Raw genomic sequence first — 21,259 nt, 5'->3', positions numbered from 1 at the left:
GAGATTCCCGTATGAGTTTGTTGCCTCCTGAGACAAGACCACGGCATTCTTAAGTGGGAGGGTGAGCACAGCCTGAGACCGTGGACCACGTTGGTACCAACGGTATGCGTAGGATGGGCGACGAGGTCCTGCCAAAGTGAGTTCAGGAAGCTGGGTGCTAAGTTAAAGGACAGGACCTCCGGGGTTGTGACCTCAGAACTGGTACCCATGCCACGTGCTAGTGAGGCCAGAAATAGGAAGGTCACACACTTTAACACTTTGGTGCAGGAGGGAGGGCTTCAGCTGTTTTGGATTATTAAGGCTCACTTTCAGGGAAGGTGGGACCTGTACAGAAGGAACCGGTTTGCACCTGAACTGGAGGGGGACTAGTAGCAGGAAGGTTTGCTGGTGCTGCATGGGGCGGTGGTTTAAACTAAAGTCAAAGGGGGATTGGAACCAGTGAGCCAGAACAAATCGTGGAGAGGTTGTGGAGAACGAAGTTGTTAAGACTACATACAATGTCAGGAAGCAGGAGGTCGAGCATGGCGGGGTTAATGTTCTGAGCTGTGTATGTTTCAATGTAAGGACTATTGTAGGAATGACAGATAAACTCAGGGCTTGGATCAGCACGTGGAATTATGACATTGCAGCCAAAAGTGAGACTTAGTTGCAGGAGGGGCAGGACCAGCAGTTCAATATTCCGGGGTTCTGCCATTTTGGACGTGATTGAGCTGGGGGAATGGTGGCGGCGATACCAGTCAGGGAAAATGTCACGGCAGTGCTCGGTCAGGACCGTCTGGAGAGCTCACCTACTGAGCTGGGGAATGAAGAAGGTATGATCAAATTTATGGGATTATATTATAGACCACCCAACAGTCCGTGGGATTTAGAAGAGCAAATTTGTGGAGAGATCGCAGGCTGTTGCAAGAAGCGTAAGCTGATTTTAACTTTCCACGTATTGGCTGGGATTCCCATACCGTAAAAGGGGCTGGATGGGGAAGAGTTCATCAAATGTTTTCAGTGAAGTTTCCTTAATCAGTACACAGAAGTCCTGACTGGAGAGAGTATGATAGTGGATCTAGTACAGAATGAGAAGGGGAAAATGAAACAAGCTTGTGTAGGGGAGCACTTTGCACTTAGTGATCATAATTCCGTTAGTTTGAAGGTAATTTTGGAAAAGCTTAGGTCTGGTCCTCAGGTTGAGATTCTAAATTGGAGAAAAGTAAACTTTGTTGGTATCAGAAAGGATCTGGCAAGTGTGGATTGGGACAGGCTGTTTTCTGACAAAGGAGTACTTGGTAAGTGGGAGGCCTTCAAAAGCGAAACTTTGAGAGTAGTTTGTATGTTCCTGTCAGAATAAAAGGCAAAGATAACAGATTTAGGGAACCTTCGTTTGTGAGAGATACTGAGGCCCTGGTTAAGAAAAAAAAGGAAGTGCTTAGGCAGTCAGGAACAAATGAGGGATTTGAGGAGTCTAAGAAATGCAAGAGAACACTTAAGAAGGAAACCAGGAGGGCTAAAAGAAGGCATGGGGTTGCTCCAGCAGACAAGGTGAGGGAGAATCCTAAGGACTTCTACAGATATATTAAGAGCAAAAGGATACCAAGGGACAAAATTGGCCCTCTGGAAGAGAGGTAATCTATGTGTGGAGCTGAAAGAGATGGGGGAGATGTTAAATAGATTTTTTTGCCTCTGTATTTACTCAGGAGATGGACACAGAGTCTATAGAGGTGAGGCAAAGCAGCATCGAGGTCATGGACCCTATACAGGTTACAGAGGAGGAGTTGTTTGCTGCCTTGAGGAAAATTAGGGTGACTAACTCACCAGAGCCTGACAAGGAGATCCCTCGGACCCTTTGGGAGGCAAGTGCTGGAACTGCAGGAGCCTCGGCAGAAGTATTTAAAACATCTTTAGCCATCGGTGAGGTGCCAGAGGATTGGCGGATAGCTAATGTTATTCCACTGTTTAAGAAAGGCTCCAAGAATAAGCCAGGAGATTATAGGCCTGGCGAGTCTGACATCAGTAGTGGGTAAATTATTGGAAGGTATTCTAAGGGACCAGACACATGTGTATTTGGATGGACAGGGACTGTTTACGGATAGTAAGCATGGCTTTGTGTGTGATAGGTCATGTCAAACCAATTTTATGAAGTTCTTCCAGGAAGTTTCCAGGAAAGTTGATGAAGGGAAGGCATACTTACATGGACTTTAGCAAGGCATTTGGTCAGGTCGCAGTTTGGAGGTTGGTCGAGAAAGTTGAGTCACTTGGCATTCAAGATCAGGTAGTAAATTGGAATAGACATTGGCTTTATGGGAGAAGGCAGAGAGTGATTGTAGAGAGTTGCCTCTCTGACTGGAGGCCCACGACTAGTGGTGTGCCACAGGGATCGATGCTGGGTCCACTGTTGTTTGTCATCTATACCAACGATCTGGATGATAACGTGGTTAACTGGATCAGCAGATTTGCAGATGACACCAAGATTGGGGGGTATAGTGGACGGTGAGGAAGACTACCAAAACTTGCAGCGGGATCTGGACAAGCTGGAAAAATAGGCTGAAAATGGCAGATGGAATTTAATGCAGACGAGTGCAAGGTTTCGCTCTTTGGTAGGACCAACCAGAGTAGGTCTTACACAGTGAACGGTAGGGCACTGAGGAGTGTAGTGGAACAAAGGGATCTGAGAATACAGATCCATAATTCATTGAAAGTGGCGTCACAGGTGGATAGGGTTGTAAAGAAAGCTTTTGGCATATTGGCCTTCATAAATCAAAGCACTGAGTGCAGGAAATGGCATGTTATGTTGAAGTTGTATAAGACATTGGAGAGGCTTAATTTGGAGTATCGGGTGCAGTTTTGGTCACCTACCTACAGATAAGATGAAAGTAAGATTGAAAGAGTACAGAGAAAATTTACATTGATGTTGCCAGGACTTGAAGACCTAAGTTATAAGGAAAGATTGAATAGGTTAGGGCTTTATTCTTTAGAACATAGAATATTGAGGGGAGATTTGATAGAGGTATACCAAATTATGAGGGGTACAGATGGGGCAAATGCAAGCAGGCTTTTTCCACTGAGGTTGGGTGAGAATATAACTAGAGGTCATGGGTTAAGGGTGAAAGGTGAAATGTTTAAGGGAAACATGAGAGGGAACGTCTTCACTCAGAGGGTCATGAGAGTGTGGAACGGGTTACAAGCACAAGTGGTAGATGCAGGCACCATCTCAAAGTTTAAGAGAAGTTTGGATAGGTACATGGACGGTTGGGGTATGGAGGGCTATGGTCAAGGTGCAGATCAATGGGACTAGGCAGATTAATAGTTCAGCACAGACTAGATGGGCTGAAGGGCCTGTTTCTGTGCTGTGGGATTCTACGACTCTATGACGCTTAAAGCCATCTTGTAGGCGTTTTACAAATTCCATCTGCGATTCAGCACCAATTTGATTTTCCAATCTGCCTGCCTATTGAAATCCCCATGCCCTTTTGACATGCCTTTTCTAGCTCCCACTGTAAGTTGTGGCCCACTTCCTGGCTACTGCCCAAAGGTCTGTATAAAAGTCCTCTCAGGGTCTTTTCACCTTTGCATTTTCTTAACTCCACCCATAAGGATTCTACATCTCCTCTTTCTAAGGATTTGATTTCATTTTATACCACCAGAGCCACACCACCCCCTCTGGTACCTGCCTGTCCTTTTGATATAAGCTGCATCCCTGGATGTGAAGCTCCCAACTATGATCTTCTTTCAGCCACGACACAGTGATGCCCACGGTGTCACACCTGCCAATCTCTACCTGCGCTACCAGATCATCTACCTTTTCCGTATACTGTATCCATTCAAAAATAACACTGCCAGTCCTGTATTTGCACCCTTTTTGATTGTACCCCCTCATTACACTTCAACCCATTGCACTGACTGCAATCTTGCCCCATCATCTGCCTGTCCTTCCTCACGGCCTCACTACACACTGCATCTCGTTGTATACCAATTGCATCGTCCTCATTCCTGATCCCTTCCCTCTGCCCTCCCCAACAGCTCTAGCAAACTTGCCCGCAAGGATACTGGTTCCCCCTCGTGTTCAGGTGTAACCTGTCGTTTTCGTACGGGTCATACCTCCCCCAGAAGAGATCCCAATGATCCTGAAATCTGAAGTCCTGCCCCTTGCACCAATCCCCCTGCCAAATCATGCTATTCTTACCCTCACTAGCTTGTCGCATAGGCAGCAATGCAGAGGTCCTGCTTTTCAGCTTTCTAGCTAACTCCCTATATCCTCTCTTCAGGACTTCCTCTCTTTTCTGAACTATGTGTTGGTCCTAATATGCGCCATGGCTTCTGGCTCTTTAGAATGCGGTGGACCCAATCCGAGACATCTTTGACCCTGGTACCTGGGAGGCAACGTACCATCCGGGTGTCTCATTCATGTCCACAGAATCTCCTGTCTGTTCCTCCGACTATGGAATCCCTTATCACTACTGTGCTCCTCCCCTCCCTCCCCTTCTGAACCACAGTGCTAGAGACCTGACCACTGTTAGTTCCTCTGCTAGTTCATCCCCCCCCCCCCCAAAATAGCATTCAAAATGGTAAACCTGTTGTTGCGAACAGCCACGGTACTCAGTACAGGCATTCCCCTCCTGAAGGTCACCCAGTTACCTATGCCCTGCACCATGGGTGTAACCAACTCCCTGAATGTCTCATTAATCAGTCCCTCAGCCTCCTGAGTGATCCAAGGCTCACCCAGTTCCAGCTCCAACTCTGTAACGTGGCCTGAAAGGAGCTGCAGCTGGATACACTTCCTGCAGGTGTAGCCACCAGGGACACCGGAGATCTCCCTGGCTTCCCACAACTCGCAAGACGAGTATTCAGCTATCCCGGGATGGTTAGGGAGGACAAACAGACCTTACAATCAGCACCACCCATTACCACCACCCCAGTCTCCATTATTCAGTGAGCAAAAAGTGCAGATGCTGGAAGCCTAAATTAAAGAGAGAAAATTCTGGAAAGACTCAGCAGGTCAGGTGGTGTTGGAAGGGGAGAGGGGAAGAGTGGGGGAAGGGGAGGGGGAGAAAGAGAGAGAGAGAGAGAGAGAGAAAGAGAGAGAGAGAGAGAGAGAGAGGAGAGACAGAGTGAGAAAGAGGGCAGGGAGAGAGAGAGAGAGAGAGGACTGAGATAGGGAAGAAATGAAAGAGGGGTGAGAGAGAAAGACAGAAAGAGAAAGGGGAGGGAGAAAGAGAGAAGGAGTGAAAGAGGGGTGAGAGAGAGAAAGGGAGAAAGAAAGAGGGGTGAGAGAGAGAAAGACAGAAAGAGAAAGGGGAGGGAGAGAGAAGGGGAAGAAGTGAGAAGGGAGGAAGTGAAAGAGTGGAGAGAGACGAGAGGGAGAGGAGGGGAGGGAAGGAGGGAGGGAGAGAGAGCAAGACGAGTATTCAGCTATCCCGGGGAGTGAGGGGGAGGGAGAAAGATGGACAGATATCACTTAACCTCCCAGCTCTTTATGTCATCCCTCCCTCTTCAATTTTCACCTATCACCTTGTGCTTCTCTCTCCCCTTCCCTCACCTTTTAAATCTACTCCTCGGCTTTCTTTTCCCTCCAGTCCTACCAAAGGGTTTAGGCCCGAAGCGTCGACTGGACTTTTTTCTCTAGGCGCTGCCTGGCCTGCTGAGTTCCTCCAGCATTTTGCGTGCGTTGCCTAGATAGATGCTTTCAGTTGCAGTGACCCACCGCTGCAGTACCGCCGGGGCCCAGCAGATGGCACTTCAGTCGTGCGTGGCCCCCCAAGTGGAATAGCAGCGTCCCCCAGAGGCATCTGGTGGAACTGCAGTTTCATACATCATCCTTAAAGGAGCCTCCAAAACTGAGAATGTCAGACCTCCGGTGAGAATACTTATCTGTGCAGAGACATTTCAAACATGCACAGAACAAAGGAGAAGGAGGGTATATATAACTGAAGGTATCCTGACTGGGTGTATTATGGTCTGGAACAGCAATTTGAATCCACAGGAGATGGTATTGTGGCATTTCTTTCATTGTATAGACATCTGCTCAGCCACTAAACCTGCCACTTCACCTCTGGTCTTTCATCACTCACCCATCACCACCAGAGAGTAAAGCAAGGGCCGGCAAACTGCATGGATGTAGGCCCTTCAGCCCATCAAGTCCATGCTGACCACCAACCACACATTTACACAAATCCCATTGCATTCTCCCATCAGCTACCCCCCAGTGTTTACCCCTCTCCCACACACACCAGGGGCAATTTACAGCGGTCAGTTAACCTCACAACAACATGGGGAACCAAAGCTCCCGGGGGAAAACACAGGTGACAGGGAGACCATTAGAAATAGGAACAGGAGTAGGCCATCTTGCCCGTCGAACCTATTCTGCCCATTCAATAAGACACAGGAGCAGAATTAGGCCATTCAGCCCATTGAGTCGGTTTTGCTATTCCATCATGGCTGATTTATTAACCCTCTCAACCCCATTCTCCTGCCCTCTCCCCATAACCTTAGATATCCTGACTAATCAAAAACCCATCAACTTCCAATTTAATGATGTGGCCTCTAAAGTCATTCTGTGGCAATGGATGAATTCCACAGATTCACCACCCTCTGGCTAAAGAAATTCTTCCTCATCTCTGTTCTAAATGGACATCCCTCTATTCTGATCTGTGCCCTATGGCCCTAGACTCCTCTACTGTAGGAGACATCCTCTCCCAGGGGTACAAAACTCTCATGATACTCCAAGCGCAATCTGACCAATGTCTTATAAAGCCTTGTATTACATATTTGCTTTTATATTCAAGTCCTAACATTGCATTTACCTTCCTTACCACCGACTCAACCTGCAAGGTACCCTTTATGGAATTCTGCAAGAGGACAACAAGTCTCTTTCCGGCTCTGATTTTTGAATTTTCTCCCCATTTAGAAAATAGTCTACACCTTTATTCCTTTTACCAAAGTGCACGACCATACACTTCCCCACACTACATTCCACCTGCTATCTCTTTGCCCATTCTCTCAATCTGTCCAAGCCCTTCTGCAGACTGCCTGCTTCCTCAACACTACCTGCCTCTCCAACTATCTTTGTATTGTCCGCAAACTTGGCCATGAAGCCATCAATTCCGTCTTCCAAATCATTGACATATAATGTGAAAACAAGCAGTCCCAACACCAGCCCCCGTGGAACACCACCAGTCCCCCGCAGCCCATCAGAAAAGTCCCCCTTTATTCCTGCTCTTTGCCACCTGCCAGTCAGCCAATCTTCTATCCACGCTAATATATTTCCTGCAATACCACGGGCTCTTATCTTGTTAAACAGCCTCACGTGCGGCACCTTGTCAAAGGCCTTCTGAAAATCAAAGCACACAACATCAAGTGACTCTCCTTTGTCTACCCTGCCTGTTATTTCCTGAAAGGATTACAACAGATTTGTCAGGCAAGATCTCCCCTTGAGGAGACCATGCAGACCTTGGCCTTTTTATCAAGCACCCCGAAACTTCACCCTTGATAATAGACTCCAACACCTTCCCAACCACTGAAGTCAGGTTAACTGGCATAGAATTTCTCTTCTTCTTCCTCCCTCCCTTCTTAAAGAGTGGGGTGACATTTGCAATCTCCCAGCCTCCCCCCACCACCCTCGGAATTATTCCAGTAACTGTGACCTACCGCTCTCTCCTTCTTTTCCTTCCTCCGAGGCAGCAGAGGTGGGGTCGCTCCTGTGTCCCTGGCAAGGTGACTCACCCACTGGCTGGGATCTGGCGGGGCAGACGTGGAAAGTGATTAGGCCGGTTGCTCTCGCACCCAGGAGCTCCCCCGTCTGAGGGTTGGCCAAGGAGGAGCCTGCACCCACCCGAGAACAGTCTGGACAGAGAGGAGGAGGGGGTCCTGGGACCGCCTCACCTGTATGGTAATACAGTGTCAGTCTCACCTTGAGTCAGGTCGTGGGTTCAAGCCTAGCTTGGGGGTGGGAAGAGAGGCGAAATGTGAGCAGGCTCGCTCAGTGCCCTCCTGTATTACCATACGAAAAGTTCCCGGCCTCTTTTGTTTCAAGCATAACACCTTCAGGTGTAACAGGCAGGAGGAACTCAGCAGGTCGGGCAGCACCTACAGAGGGAAATGAGCAGTCAACGTTTCGGGCTGGAGACCCTTCATCAGGATCGAAAGCGTTGACTGTTTATTCCCCTCCACAATTACTGCCCGAGCTGCTGAGGTCCTTTGGTGTTTCGTGTGCGTTGCTCAAGATTGCCAGTGTTTGCAGAAGCGGCTAAATTTCACCTGCTCCCCCATTTGATAGGAAACAGATCTGACCTCCTGCTGTCTGTGCGATCTTGCTGCGTGCCGCTGGGCCGCAGGACTGCCGACAGCTCGGGAGCAGTGAGGCACGGCGGCACTCGTACCTGCTTGCCTCCTCTACTGTTAGATACGTGGGCTGTGACAGAAGGGAAAATGGCTGGGGTCGCTTTGGTGCAAGGGTGTTTAATGGGCGCGTCAAAAATCAAACTTACAAAAATTAGCGAAAATAGTAAGATATTTACCAGAAAACACAATAGATCCACACTACTTTTGTCCAGTGTGAACTCCTGGCAGTCCTGATCTCTCTTACTGAGGGTGATCAGTCCCTGTGTGTTAGGCACCAGGATACACAACCCCTAACTACCCACAAAGTTAACTTCAGACTACCCATGAATCAGAATATGATGCACCTCACAATGTAATTACAATCATCTTACAAAATAAACAGAAATGTCTACAGCACACAAACAATATATACACATTTACACATCTCCATTACTGAGGGAGTCGACAAATCCCACCGTGTGTGGCAGGAAAGGCACCATAAAGCCAACCGGAGCACACGGCTCAGCTTAGGGTCGATTAGGAGAGGATACCGGGGGAAGACATTGAAGTGCGCGCACTCAATGCCATGGCAACAGAATCACAATGCGGGTGTGTGTGTGTGTGTGTGTGTGTATTTGTGTGTGAGAGAGATAAGAATGTGTGTGTGTGAGAGAGAGAAAAAGTGTGTGAAAGAGATAAGAGTGTGTGTGTGAGATATAGTGTGTGTGAGAGAGTGCGTGAGAAAGAGTGTGTTTGTGTGTGTGAGTGTGTGTGAGTGTGTGTGTGAGTGTGTGTGTGAGAGAGTGTGTGTGTGTGTGTGTGTGTGTGTGTGTGTGTGTGTGAGAGAGAGAGAGAGAGAGAGAGTGTGTGTGAGAGAGAGAGTGTGCGTGTGCTAGAGTTAGTGTGTGTGAGAGAGATAGATAGAGTGTGTTTCTGTGTTCCTGTGTTCCCATGTATTTCTGTGATCCCATCGTTCTGTGTTTCCATGTCTCTGAGTTCCTGTGTCTGTGTCCTTCTGTTCCTGTATCTCTGTGCCCCTGTGCTCCCATTCTCCCGTGTTCCCGCGCCCCTGTGCTAGACAGAGGAACGCGATGGTACCTGAGCTGCTGACATTGACAGCATAGTGGACAGGGCTTCTGGAGGTCCCCCTGCCCGGCTTCCTGGAGGCTTCCAGTGGGCCACTGGAGCAGCGGGTGAGCGGGGTCGTCAGCCGCGTGCACTTTGGGTGTTGGGCCACGGTCTTCATCTTCTCTTCTTCCGGGAGGCTATCCTCCGAGCTGGTCCGGAACTTGGGCTGTGTGGGGTCGGAGGGGAGAGAGGCAAGGGATCAGGGGGTCAATACACCAGCTGCAGAGCCCCAAGCCTGCCCCAGCCCCCATGGGGGAATGCACCGAGCCCCCATCAGCCCTCCGGAGGAGAGGGGAGCCAGAAGTGGGATGGGATATTGGGTTTGGGATATTGGGATGGAATACTGGGATTGGAAAATTGGAATTGTGATGGGGATGGGGTATTGAGATGGGATACTGGGATTGGGATGGGGATGGGATATTGGGATTGCGATGGGGATTGGATATTGGGATTGAGACTGGAATATCGGGATTGGGATAGGGATGGGATATTGGAATTGGGATGGGATATTGGGATTAGCATGGGGATTGGGATTGGGATGGGATATTGGGATTAGCATGGGGGATTGGGATTGGGATGGAGATGGGATACGGACGGTGACTGGGACTGGGATGGGACTAGGATCAGTTCAAGAGCTCCTCCTCCGGCTTCTGCTCTTGCACCTCATCAAACGGAACCAGGGCACATGAATAGGGTGGAGGGAAAGTTAGCCATTGAATGGCAGATCACCCTGAATGCCCTCCTCCCCATTCTGTCCAATGCCCTGCCCGATATCCTTAGATGCCCAATTCGAATGAAGAACCAGTCCACGATATCCATCCTCATCCCAACTTCAGTCACCCTGTCCACACCGGAGTACTTGCCCCCCTCCCACCTCCCCCAAGGACAGTGAGGAAAGAGGCCATTCGGCCCATTGAGTCCCATGCTGACCATCAAATGGTTGTTCAAATTTGCTGAAGCTTCTGTCTGCAACACCCCACCAGGCAGAGGGTTCCATACCCAAGGGTGTTCCATAAGCCCCCCGCCTCCTCTGCCGACCCCAGGCCCGTCCGCATGGACTGATGTGGATATGCACGCCTGGCCAGTGAGCTCCCTGGTTTTCTGGGAGCCTCCCGGCTGCACAGGTTGATCCCACAAGCCCCAGGAGCCGGCAGGATCTCGACAGGACCCGGCCTCACCACACCGCCCCCCTCACCCCTCGACTGTCGCTGGGTTGGGGGTGAGTCCATTCAATGGCGGCCATGTGATGGCCCCTCACTGAGCGATCTGGGAACCGCAGCGGCCCCTGCGCACTCTGGAATCTACTAATGGACAAACTCAGCCCTTTACTTCTGATTTTCAAGCTTCCAACAGACGTTTGTGTTTGCTCCGGCTGCGGGTTCCGAGCTCACCTTGGGTGGTAACGGTGGCGGCTTGTCATTGTGTCTGTCCGCTTGCAGGCTCTCGGTCAGTCTGTAACACGAGGGTTAAAATTAACCTCAGCCTCGTACACACACACACACAGTGACTCAGAATCACACCACAGATAATAATCCACTCACTCGATTATGCTCAGAGCTACAGTACCATGCAAATGTCTCAGGCACATACATATCTATAGCCTAGGGCGCCTAAGACTTCTGCACAGTACTGCAGTAATTTTATGTAGTGCACTGTACTGCTGATGCAAAAAACCCCCACAAATTTCATGACAAATGTGAGGGCTTCGGTCCGAAATGTCGACTGTTTATTCCTCTCCTGGGCGAGGTTGTGCTCCCTCAGGGTAGAGAGGAGGAGGAGGAGTTGGCATTCCTCCCCCTGACCCTGATCCAGACACTCCCCTCTCCCCATTCCTGGGCAGTCCCACCCTCCAGAGCACCTTGGCCCCGGAGGAAGGCGGTTTCGTTTGTATGCATAACCGAATAATAATTAAACTTGGCAATTTTTTTTGAGCGTGTGCCTGCGTGCGTGCGTGCAGGCGTCCGTGATGATGTCTCTTTCACGATTTTTACAAGGCGCAGAGCGAGAGAGAGAGAGAGAGAGACTGTGTGGCGCGCTACTCCTCACACAGACATTTTCGCAGTATTTTTCCCTTTTATTTTATGATGTCGATTTGCGATCTCGACACTCAACCCAGCACAGATGGAAAGCGTACTCGGGAGTGGTCCTGACTGGTTTTGAACTCAGGAACCTCCGCTCCTGGGTCCAGTGGCTGATGTCATTGCGCCACCAGCCGCCCCAAACTTGGCAATTTTTCTGACGAAACCAGGGACACGGCTTGGATGGAAGACACAGGAATTCCAAGCTTCCCAGGGGAAAGGATCCGTGGAACGCCACGGTAGCCATGGAAATACAATCTCCCCAACAAGTTCGTTGGACCCCACCCACCCCCATCCCCTGCCAGGGCCAGAGGAGGCAGGAGCCCCACCCAGGGGAGAATTCTCGACCGGATACGGCCGGGTGAGCTAGCAGATGCTCGGGTGCCGGGCGTGGCGATGGGGGAAGCGTCACTTACACGGCAATGTCGTCGTAATCATCGTCTGAGTCCACCATCTTCTTCCTGCAGGGAGACAGCCAGCAGAGTGAGGTCTCCCCCTTCGTGCGACTGGGTCCCCCTTGGTCTGAGCCCCAGTATAGTCCCCAGTATCAGCAGGGGCCACAGACACAGACACTGCACAGGTATGCACGTACATGCATAGCCCCACATAAGCACACGAGTAAAGCACTACGGTGCACATATAAAACAAACATTTACTTATTGACATACAGCGTGTGACGGGCCCTTTTGAACCCTAGGAGCCACGCTGCCCCGGAATCCCCTGATCTAATCGTGGGAAAATTTACAATCACCAACTAACCCGAAGGATTTCACAAATGAAATTGCGGGGGCATTTTGGTTTGTCACATTCATTAAACACCAAAAAACAGAACACAAAGCGCACCTTAAAAAAAAATCTTTACGTAAAGACCAGCCTCTTAAAGTGAACCGCAACTCGGTGTAGGAGGTTGTGAATTATGTACGTTTCTTTGCAAACCGACGGTACGCCTTTGGACTGTGGGAGGAAACCAGAACACCCGGAGGAAACCCACGCGGTCACGGGGAGAACGTACGGGCAGCGGCTGGAATTGAACCTGCGTCACCTATACCGTAAAGCGTTGTGCCACTCCACGAAATTGTGGGGTAGTAATGCACTGTCGTTCACAAGTACAGATAAATACTCACAAGTAATATTCAGGCACACCCTGGCACACATACACACACACACGTAGGCTGTGGAAGAAAATTCTGAATAAAGGGTTAAAATATCTGGGTTGTTAACACCCCTTTGCCTTCCTTTAACTGACAAACCACCTGGACCCAGTGCATAACACGGCTGCATAAACAAGATGGAGACAGTAAAGGTCATAAACTGTAGGGAGGATTTCTGTGGGCTCTGACCATTAAGGAGCGTCTTGGTTTTCCTTCACCAGTCAGGTACCGACATGGAAAACAAATTATACCTGTGTACTTTAATGAACTTAATGGATTTACGGACTTAATCACCTTCCTATATTATCATGGACGAAGATTCACCATTCGGCCTTGGGTCCTCAGTATGCTTGCAATAATCTATCTTCGTTTCAAGGAAGAACGACAGCCTGTCTCTGTGCGTTGCAGAAATAACAAACTGAGGGGCAAGACTGTCTGTCTCTAACATTTTGTGGAACGTGATAAGATACGCAGGATTGGCTTCTTTTAAATTTTGGCTGATGTAATCAACTTTCTGTTAAACCTACACACACACACATGCATGCAAACACGCTTGCAAACCCACTTGTATTTCAAGCACGCACATAAAGCAGTAAAGGTACAAAATACCACAGTAATGTGAACACTCATTTGCAGGCAAATACACACGTGCATTTAAACCACATGGATTTACAGACAGTTAGACAGTGTTTGTGCATACACATTCACAGACAGATGAGAGACGCGCACAAGCACACACAAATTCACACGGAGACACGGACCCTCCCTGGAATCATTTCTCAATTCTCGTCAGCCCCCTGCAGGGGCTTTCTCACCTGATCTCCCGCCTAGGACTGGGCAGGTTCTGAGAACAGCTCGAAGTTTGGTCCACAGTTTGATCCTAAACATGGAGAATAAATTCAGAAAGTTTCTCTGACAGCAACACTCACAAATTTCCAGCATTCGCAGTGTCAAGGACCCCCAACATCCAGGCCACGCTCTCTTCTCGCTGCTTGGGAAGGAGGTACAGCAGCCTTAAGTCCCACACCACTAGGTTCAGGACGGTTATTAACCTTAAACCATTAGGCTCTGGAACCAGTGGGGATAACTTCACTCACCTCAACACTGATTCCACAATCTATGATGGACTCACTTTCAACAACTCTACATCTCATGTTCTCAATATTATTTATTCACTTATTTATTTATTATTATTTATTTTACTCAGCTCAAATCCGTAAAACTTGAGGTACAGGCATAGCCGCCACAAGAACGTAAGAAATAAGGAGCAGGAGTAGGCCATCTGACCGTGGCTGATCTGGCCATAGACTCACTCCATCTACCTGCCTTTTCCCCATAACCCTTAATTCCCCTACTGTGCAAAAATCTATCCAACCTTGTCCTAGATATATTCTCTGCTTCATTGGGCAGAGAAGTCTACAGATTCACCACTCTCTGGGAAAAGCATATCCTCCTCATCTCCGTTCTAAATCTACTGCCCCAAATCTTGAGGCTATGTCCCCTTGTTCTAGTCTCACCTATTTTCCTGCCTCTATCTTATCTATCCTGTTCAGAATTTTATATGTTTCGATAAGATCTCCACTCATTCTTCTGAAATCCAGCGAGTACAGTCCCAGGTGACTCGATCTCTCCCCATAGTTTAACCCCCTCATCTCTGGAATCAACCTGGTGAACCTCCTCTGCACCGCCTCCAAAGCCAGTATATCCTTCCTCAAGTAAGGAGACCAGAACTGCACACAGTACTCCAGGTGCGGCCTCACCAGTACCCTGCACAGTTGCAGCATAACCTCCCTGCTCTTAAATTCAATCCCTCTAGTAATGAAGGCCAACATCCCATTTGCCTTCTTGATAGCCTGCTGCACCTGCAAACCAACCTTTTGTGATTCATGCACAGACACTCCCAAGTTGCTCTGCACAGCAGCATGCTGCAATGTTTTACCATTTAAAAAATAATCTACTCTTTCATTTTTCCTTCCAAAATGGATGACCTCAACATTGTATTCCATCTGCTGGACCCCTGCCCACTCACTTAACCTATCTATATCTCTCTGCAGACTCTCCATATCTTCTGCACAATTTGCTTTTTCATTCAATTTAGTATCATCAGCAAACTTAGATCCACTACACTCAGTCCTTTCTTCCAGATTGTTAATGTATATTGTGAACTGTTGCAGGCCCAGTACCGAGCCCTGCTGCATACCACTCACCACTGATTACCAACCAGATTAATACCCATGTATCCCAACTCTCTTGCTTTCTATTGGTTAACCAATCCTCTATCCATACTGATACATCACCTCCAACTCTATGCATCCTTATCTAATGGGTAAGTCTTTTATGTGGCACCTTACAGAACGCCTTCTGGAAATCCAAGTAAATAACGTCCATCTTTTCCCCTCTATCCACTGTGCTTGTTATATTCTCAAAAGCACACTCATTTCTCAATGGCTAGGAACTTTCAGACTATTCGAGTGATGTTTAGTATTGAGGCTTTCTGAAGATTTCCATAGATATTACTGTGTGGCCCTAATTGTTTAATGCTATTGTGTAGTGACTTTGGAATGACACCAGTTGTAGATATTACTATCGGGACAATATATGCCCTGTTCATATTCCATAGTCTTTCAATTTCCTCTTTTAATTCAGCATATTTCTGGTGTTTTTCACTTATTAATTTGTGTATGTTATGTCTGTTTGGAATGGCTATAATCTATTAAGTAAGTTGTTCTTGTTTATCCTGTAATATTATATCCCAGATGATTATTATGGATTGTCCAACTCAATCTTCAGGTTAACCTTGAGGAAATCCTGCACAAGGACTCCCAAGTCCCTTTGCATCCCCAATTTCTGAACTCTCTCCTGTTTAGAAACTAATCTACACCTTTATTCCTTCTACCAAAGTGCATGACCATACACTGTATTCCGTCTGCCAGTTCTTTGTCCATTCTCCCAGTCTGTGTAAAGTCCTTCTGCAGTCCCCCTGCTTCCTCAACACTCCCTGCCTCTCCACCTATCTTTGTCTTGTCTGCTAACTTGGCCACAAAGTCATCAATTTTGTCATCCAGATCATTAACATTTAATGTAAAAAATGGCAGATCCAACACCAATCCCCCTTTGGAACACCACGAGTCACCAGCAGCCAACCAGAAAAGGACTCTTTTATTCCTACTCTTGCCTCCTGCCAGTCAGCCAATCTTCCATCCATTTTTCCTTTAATACCACCGGGTCTTATCTTGTTAAGCAGCCTCATGTGCAGCACCTTGTCAAAGACCTTTTGAAAATCCAAGTAAACGATATTCACAGACTCTGCTTTGTCTATCTTGTTTGTTATTTCTCCAAAGAACTCCAGTAGATGCTCTCTTAAGGAAACCATGTTGATCTTGGTCTATTTTATCATGTTCAAAGGTTCATTTATTTACTATCAAAGTATACAACTCTGAAATTCTTCTTCTCCAGATTGCCATTAAAAAAAGAATGGCAGCACTATCATCAACCCCCAAATCCCTCCTTCCTGCACAAACACACACAAAAAACGGGACGGACATAACAAAATCTCATCCTTAATAATGGACTCTGACATCTTGCCCAAAACTGGCCTATAGTTTCTTATAGAGTGGGGAGACATTTGTAATTTTCTAGGCCTCTGGTGGAACTATTCCAAAATCTAGTGATTCTTGAAAGGTCAGTACTGACTCTTCCACAATCTCTTCAGCTGCCTCTTTCGGAACCCTGGGCTGTAGTCCATCTGTTCCAGGTGATCTATTTACCTTCAGACCTTTCAGCTTCCTAAGTGCATTTTCTTCAATAAAAGTGACTACACCCACTTCTATCTCCCTGACGTTCTCAAATATCTGGCATGCTGTTGGTATCTTTGACATAAAATAATTATTGAGTCGTCCACCATTTCTTTGTCCTCCATTACTACCTGTCCAGTGTCATTTTCCAGCAGTCCGATACCCACTCTTGCCTTTCTTTTACTCTATATATATCTGAAAAATACTTTTGCTATCCTCTTTGACATTATCGGCTGGCTTACCTTCATATTCATCTTTTCTCTCCTTATTGTTTTTTTGTTATCTTCTGCTGGTTTCTGAAAACTTCCCAATCCTCTAGCTTCCCACTAATTTTTGCTTTTTGCTGTCCTCTGTCTTTGTTAGTCATGGTTCCCTCGTCCTCCCTTTTGAATACTTATTCTTCTTTGGGATGAACCAATCCTGCACCTTCTGAATTTCTCCCAGAAACACCAGTCATTTGCTGCTCGACCATCATCCTGCTAGTGTCCCCTTTCAATCAAATTTGTTCAGCTGCTCTCTCATGCCTCTGCAGTTCCCAATTCCAACCACACTTCTCTCCCCCCTCTTAAATGTCTCCCTGAATCACGGTACCACGATTCTTTTCCTCATTTTCGCCTCTCACCCCATCACCATCATTTTGTGAAGAAAGCGCTGGCGAGAAACGGCGACGCTTTGCAGACACCTAACAAAGCTACTAAATATACTTTCTCGGGACTGCAATCACAGTAGCCCACAGCCTGTAATTTCCCATTTTGAGGTGTGCTTTTTAACCGCCTGTACAACCTGGCATTTTTGTGGTACCCTGAAATATTCGGTGAACCGGACTCTCGAGTGTGCAGGGTACGGCTGTGGCGGCCTCTGTCGAAGCGTGCTTGGGGCTGGACTGAAACTTCGGGTCAGGCTGAAGTGGGAAGGTCCTGGGCCCGACAGGGGCTGCCGAACTGACGTCTGGCCAATTTAAATGCTGAGCCAGATTAGAAAGGTTAAGGCGTCGAGACCGAGGATGAGGACGAGCCGGTGTTCAGCTCACTATTCTGAGAGGCTTTACTTTCCTCTGCACTGAATTGACAGCACGGCTGCGACCTGCAACCATCGGGCTCCTGGACTGGCTGTAGCCCTGAATGGGCCGGGCAGCTGCGGACTTAAAATTGGGAATTCTGTGGATGTTCCATTTGATTTTTAAAAATTGTTTGCGTGATTTGTTCTTTCTTTTTTTGCACATTGAATATATGACTGTCTTGGGGGTTTGGAGTTTTATAAGAATTCTATCGTGTTTCTTCATCTTTTTGTGGCTGCCTGCAAGAAAATGAATCTCAAGGTTGTATATGGTATATATACTTCAATAATAAATGAACTTTGAACCAAGCAAGCCATCACCCCATCATCATGCTGGTTCGTATCTGGGCCTCGCTCTGGAGGCAGATCTCAAAGGGGTGTTGCCGTGGTAACAGGAACAGATTTGGTCAGGGCCTCACCTTATTCCACCAGCTCTCCTCCCTCCGCAGGGCCTGTTCAAACTGAATGTTGTGGACTGAAAAACAGGAGCAGAGTGTCAGAGCCCCTCCAGGGAAAACGTACCCTTCACTGTGACCCCCGCCCTCATCCATCTCTCAACTTCCTCACCCCCTCTCACCCCCACAAACCTCACCCTCCTTCACATCCCTCTTCCCTCAACATCTCCCTACCCCTCACCCACCTTCTCTACCCCTCACTCCCCCCCGATCTTTCACCCATCTCTCACTTCCCATCTCCCCCACACATTCCCACTCCTCTCCCTCTCTCTCCTCTGCCCCTCCACCCCCCTCCTCTACTCACTTCCCTTGCCCCTGCTCTTCCCCCTCTCCATCCCCTCCCTTCCTCTCCTCCCCTCACCTCCACTCCCCTCAGCCACCTCTCCACCCTTCACCATCTCCCCACCCCTCTCTCGCCTCCCATCTCCCCCACACATTCTCATTCATCTCCCTCCCTCTCCTCTGCCCCTCCTCCCCCTCCTCTCCCTTACCCTCCAACCACTCTCCTCTCCTCCCCTCCCTCCCCTCGCCCCTGCCCTTCCACTCCCCTTCCCTCTCCTCCCACCTCCCCTCTCCTCAGCCACCTCCCTGTCCCTCACCTACCCCACGGTTCGCCCTACTCCCAGCGACCCACCACAGCCTTGCCCCCACCCTCTGCCACTGAGACCGACACCAGCTTTCGGCCCGAACCTGGCCCTGAGTGTAATGTGGCAGTGTGGAGAGCGCGGGGGCTGCCCCTGCCTTTTCACCCCCCCCCCATCAGCAGATCCTCCAACAGCCCACACACCCACCCGCCACAGGGCGCGGAGCCCTGACTCAACACCTACGCATTATCTCGGAGTTGGTTCTCTCTGCCTGTGAATGTCGGTTAGTCGACTGAATCCTGCGTGGGACAGTGGGAGGAGGCTGCAGTGAGAGAGGAGACCACAAAGTTAGAAATGGGAGAGTAACGCTCCTGTACCCTGTCCCGTCTCACACTCCCATAGTGGAGTAAAGCTCCCTCTACCCTGTCCCATCACACACTCCCACAATAGGGTGAAGTTCCCTCTCCCCTGTCCTGTCACACACTCCCATAGTAGAGTAAAGCTCCCTCTACCCTGTCCCATCTCACACTCCCACAGCAGGGTAAAGCTCCCTCTCCCCTGTCCCATCACACACTCCCTGGATACAGTTCAGATACAGAGTGAAGCTCACTCTATACTGTCCCAGCCCACAGGTCAGACAGAGTGAAGCTCCCTCGACACCATCTTGTCACACATGCCCTGAGCAGACATCACTTGGGTTACATTCGGAATGAAGCTCCCTCCACAATGTCCCACCACACACTCCCAGAACACAGGTTAGATAAAGAATGAAGCTCCCTCTACGCTGCCCCATCACACACAGAGCAAAGTTCCCTTTACATTATCCATCAAACACACAGTGATGGTATCAACATCGGCTAGACAGAAAGTGAAGTTCCTTCTTCACTGTCCTACCACACACTCCAAGGATACAGGTCAGATACAGAGTGAAGCTCCCTCTGCACTGTCTTGACACACATTCTCTGGGCAGTTACAAAGTGGGCTAGATATTCAGTGAAGTGGTAGATATAATGTGGGTTAGATACAGAGTGAAGTTTCTGCTGTACTGTCCCATCACACACTCCCAGAACACCGTTCAGGCACAGAGTAAATCTCCCTCAACACTATACACTTCCAGGACAGGAACTGTGTGCACCACACACAGAGCAAAGTTCCCTTTTCATTATCCATCATACACACGTAGGGACAGATTCAACATCGGTTAGACACAGAATGGAGCTCTCTCTACACCGTCCTGCAACACGCTCTCCGGGCACGGGTTAGATAAATGTCAGTGTTCCACAGTTTTGTGAATCTTCGGAATCCCCATCAGAGACCATGACGTAGTGGGAAAGAATTTGAAAATCCAGGGGGTTCACAGGATTTGGAACCGTGCAGGGCACAGGGGAGTGGGTCTGCCCACGATCCAGTGAAATCGACCCTCAGTTCTGAGGTCCTAGTAGCCAACTCTCACCATGAGCCATCGTACCCGATCCTGGGGTAAGGGGTCAGGATCCAAACAAGAAGAGGCCTGTACACTGCCCCCTGCCATTCCTGCTCGGAGAGACCTTGAACAGTTCCAGCATGAGGGACGGACTAGGACCCAGATCCCAGTAGGATATGAACCCCATAATTCCAGGGAGAAACCTTAATCCTGAATCCCAATAGGACAGACCCAAATGCCAGCAGGAGGAAGAGACCTGAACCCCACAATCCCAGTAGGAGGCAGAGAACCGAACCTGCATTCTCAGTTGGGGGGTGGGGGGGGGCGGGGGCAGTCCTTAATACTCAAATCCCAGTAGGAGTTACCTGAACACTAAAGTCCCAGTAGACAAAAAGATCTGCACCGTACAATTCCAGTAGGAGTGACCTGAACCCTATAATCCCAGTAGAAGGTAGAGATCTGAACCTTGGCATCCCAGTAGAAAGGGAAGACTTGTACCACTTCTGGTGACTGTAATGCCCACCAGCAGCAAAGGTGACCGTAATCCCCTCCGAGCCACCTTACCACCCCCAGCAGCAGTGCCTTCACCACATAATACCTCGATTTCATCCTCGTCCACCTCCTGCATGCTAGAGTGCTTCTCCGGGTTCCTGAGCTTGTCAATCAGCTCGTGGATCAGCGCTCGGCTCAGCCCGGACTGCGACACAAACTGGTGCTAAAGGACAGCAAGGGGTAGCGGAGAAGGTGGGAGAGAAAAGGCCAATTGGGGGACAAGGAAGGAAGTGGGCAAAGAAAGAATGCAGAGAGAGCGAGCAAGAGGTGCGGGTGGAAAGAAAGAAAATTTACAAATAACCCAGATTAAAAAATCAATTCCAGAGAAAAGGTTGTTTGGCCCATTATGCAAATATTAGATTGGTGAACAATGTGCCATTGGGAAGGAGGTACAGGAGCCTTAGGGCCCACACCAGCAGGTTCAAGACCAGTTATTACGCTTCAACCATCAGGCTCCTGAACCAGTGTGGATAACTTCACTCCCTCAACACTGAACTGATTCCACAACCTATGGATTCACTTTCAAGGACGCTGCATCTCATTCTCAATACTATTTACTTATCTATCTATCTAACTGTTTATCTATTTTTTAAATTTATATATTTATTTATTTACTTTGTAATGCACAGGTTGCCTTCTTTTGCACGTTAATTGTTCGTCTGCCTTTGTGATTGATTCTATTGTATTTCTTTGTTCTACTATGAATGCCTGCAGGAAAATGAATACCAGGGTTG

At 48.5% G+C, this 21,259-nt stretch overlaps 1 protein-coding gene across 2 annotated transcripts in view; it reads right to left on the bottom strand.

Annotated features, from left to right (window-relative positions):
• The window catches only part of LOC140203823 (mitogen-activated protein kinase kinase kinase kinase 5-like), a 182,807-nt gene that overhangs the window by 40,151 nt on the left and 121,397 nt on the right, over positions 1-21,259 (bottom strand). For both annotated transcript variants that reach the window (XM_072269917.1, XM_072269918.1), the window contains exons 12-19: positions 20,572-20,688; positions 18,794-18,872; positions 17,931-17,986; positions 13,477-13,541; positions 11,927-11,971; positions 10,824-10,884; positions 9,403-9,598; positions 7,633-7,721 (exon numbers count right to left, since the gene is read on the bottom strand). In XM_072269917.1, the coding sequence (XP_072126018.1) occupies positions 7,633-7,721; positions 9,403-9,598; positions 10,824-10,884; positions 11,927-11,971; positions 13,477-13,541; positions 17,931-17,986; positions 18,794-18,872; positions 20,572-20,688 (708 nt within the window). The remainder of the gene's footprint in view (positions 1-7,632; positions 7,722-9,402; positions 9,599-10,823; positions 10,885-11,926; positions 11,972-13,476; positions 13,542-17,930; positions 17,987-18,793; positions 18,873-20,571; positions 20,689-21,259) is intronic.

The sequence above is a fragment of the Mobula birostris genome, chromosome 10 (genome assembly GCF_030028105.1).
Source record: "Mobula birostris isolate sMobBir1 chromosome 10, sMobBir1.hap1, whole genome shotgun sequence".
Taxonomy (NCBI): Eukaryota; Metazoa; Chordata; class Chondrichthyes; order Myliobatiformes; family Myliobatidae; genus Mobula; species Mobula birostris.
Note: the sequence above shows the minus strand (reverse complement) of the source record. Positions and strands in the feature narration are given on the sequence as shown.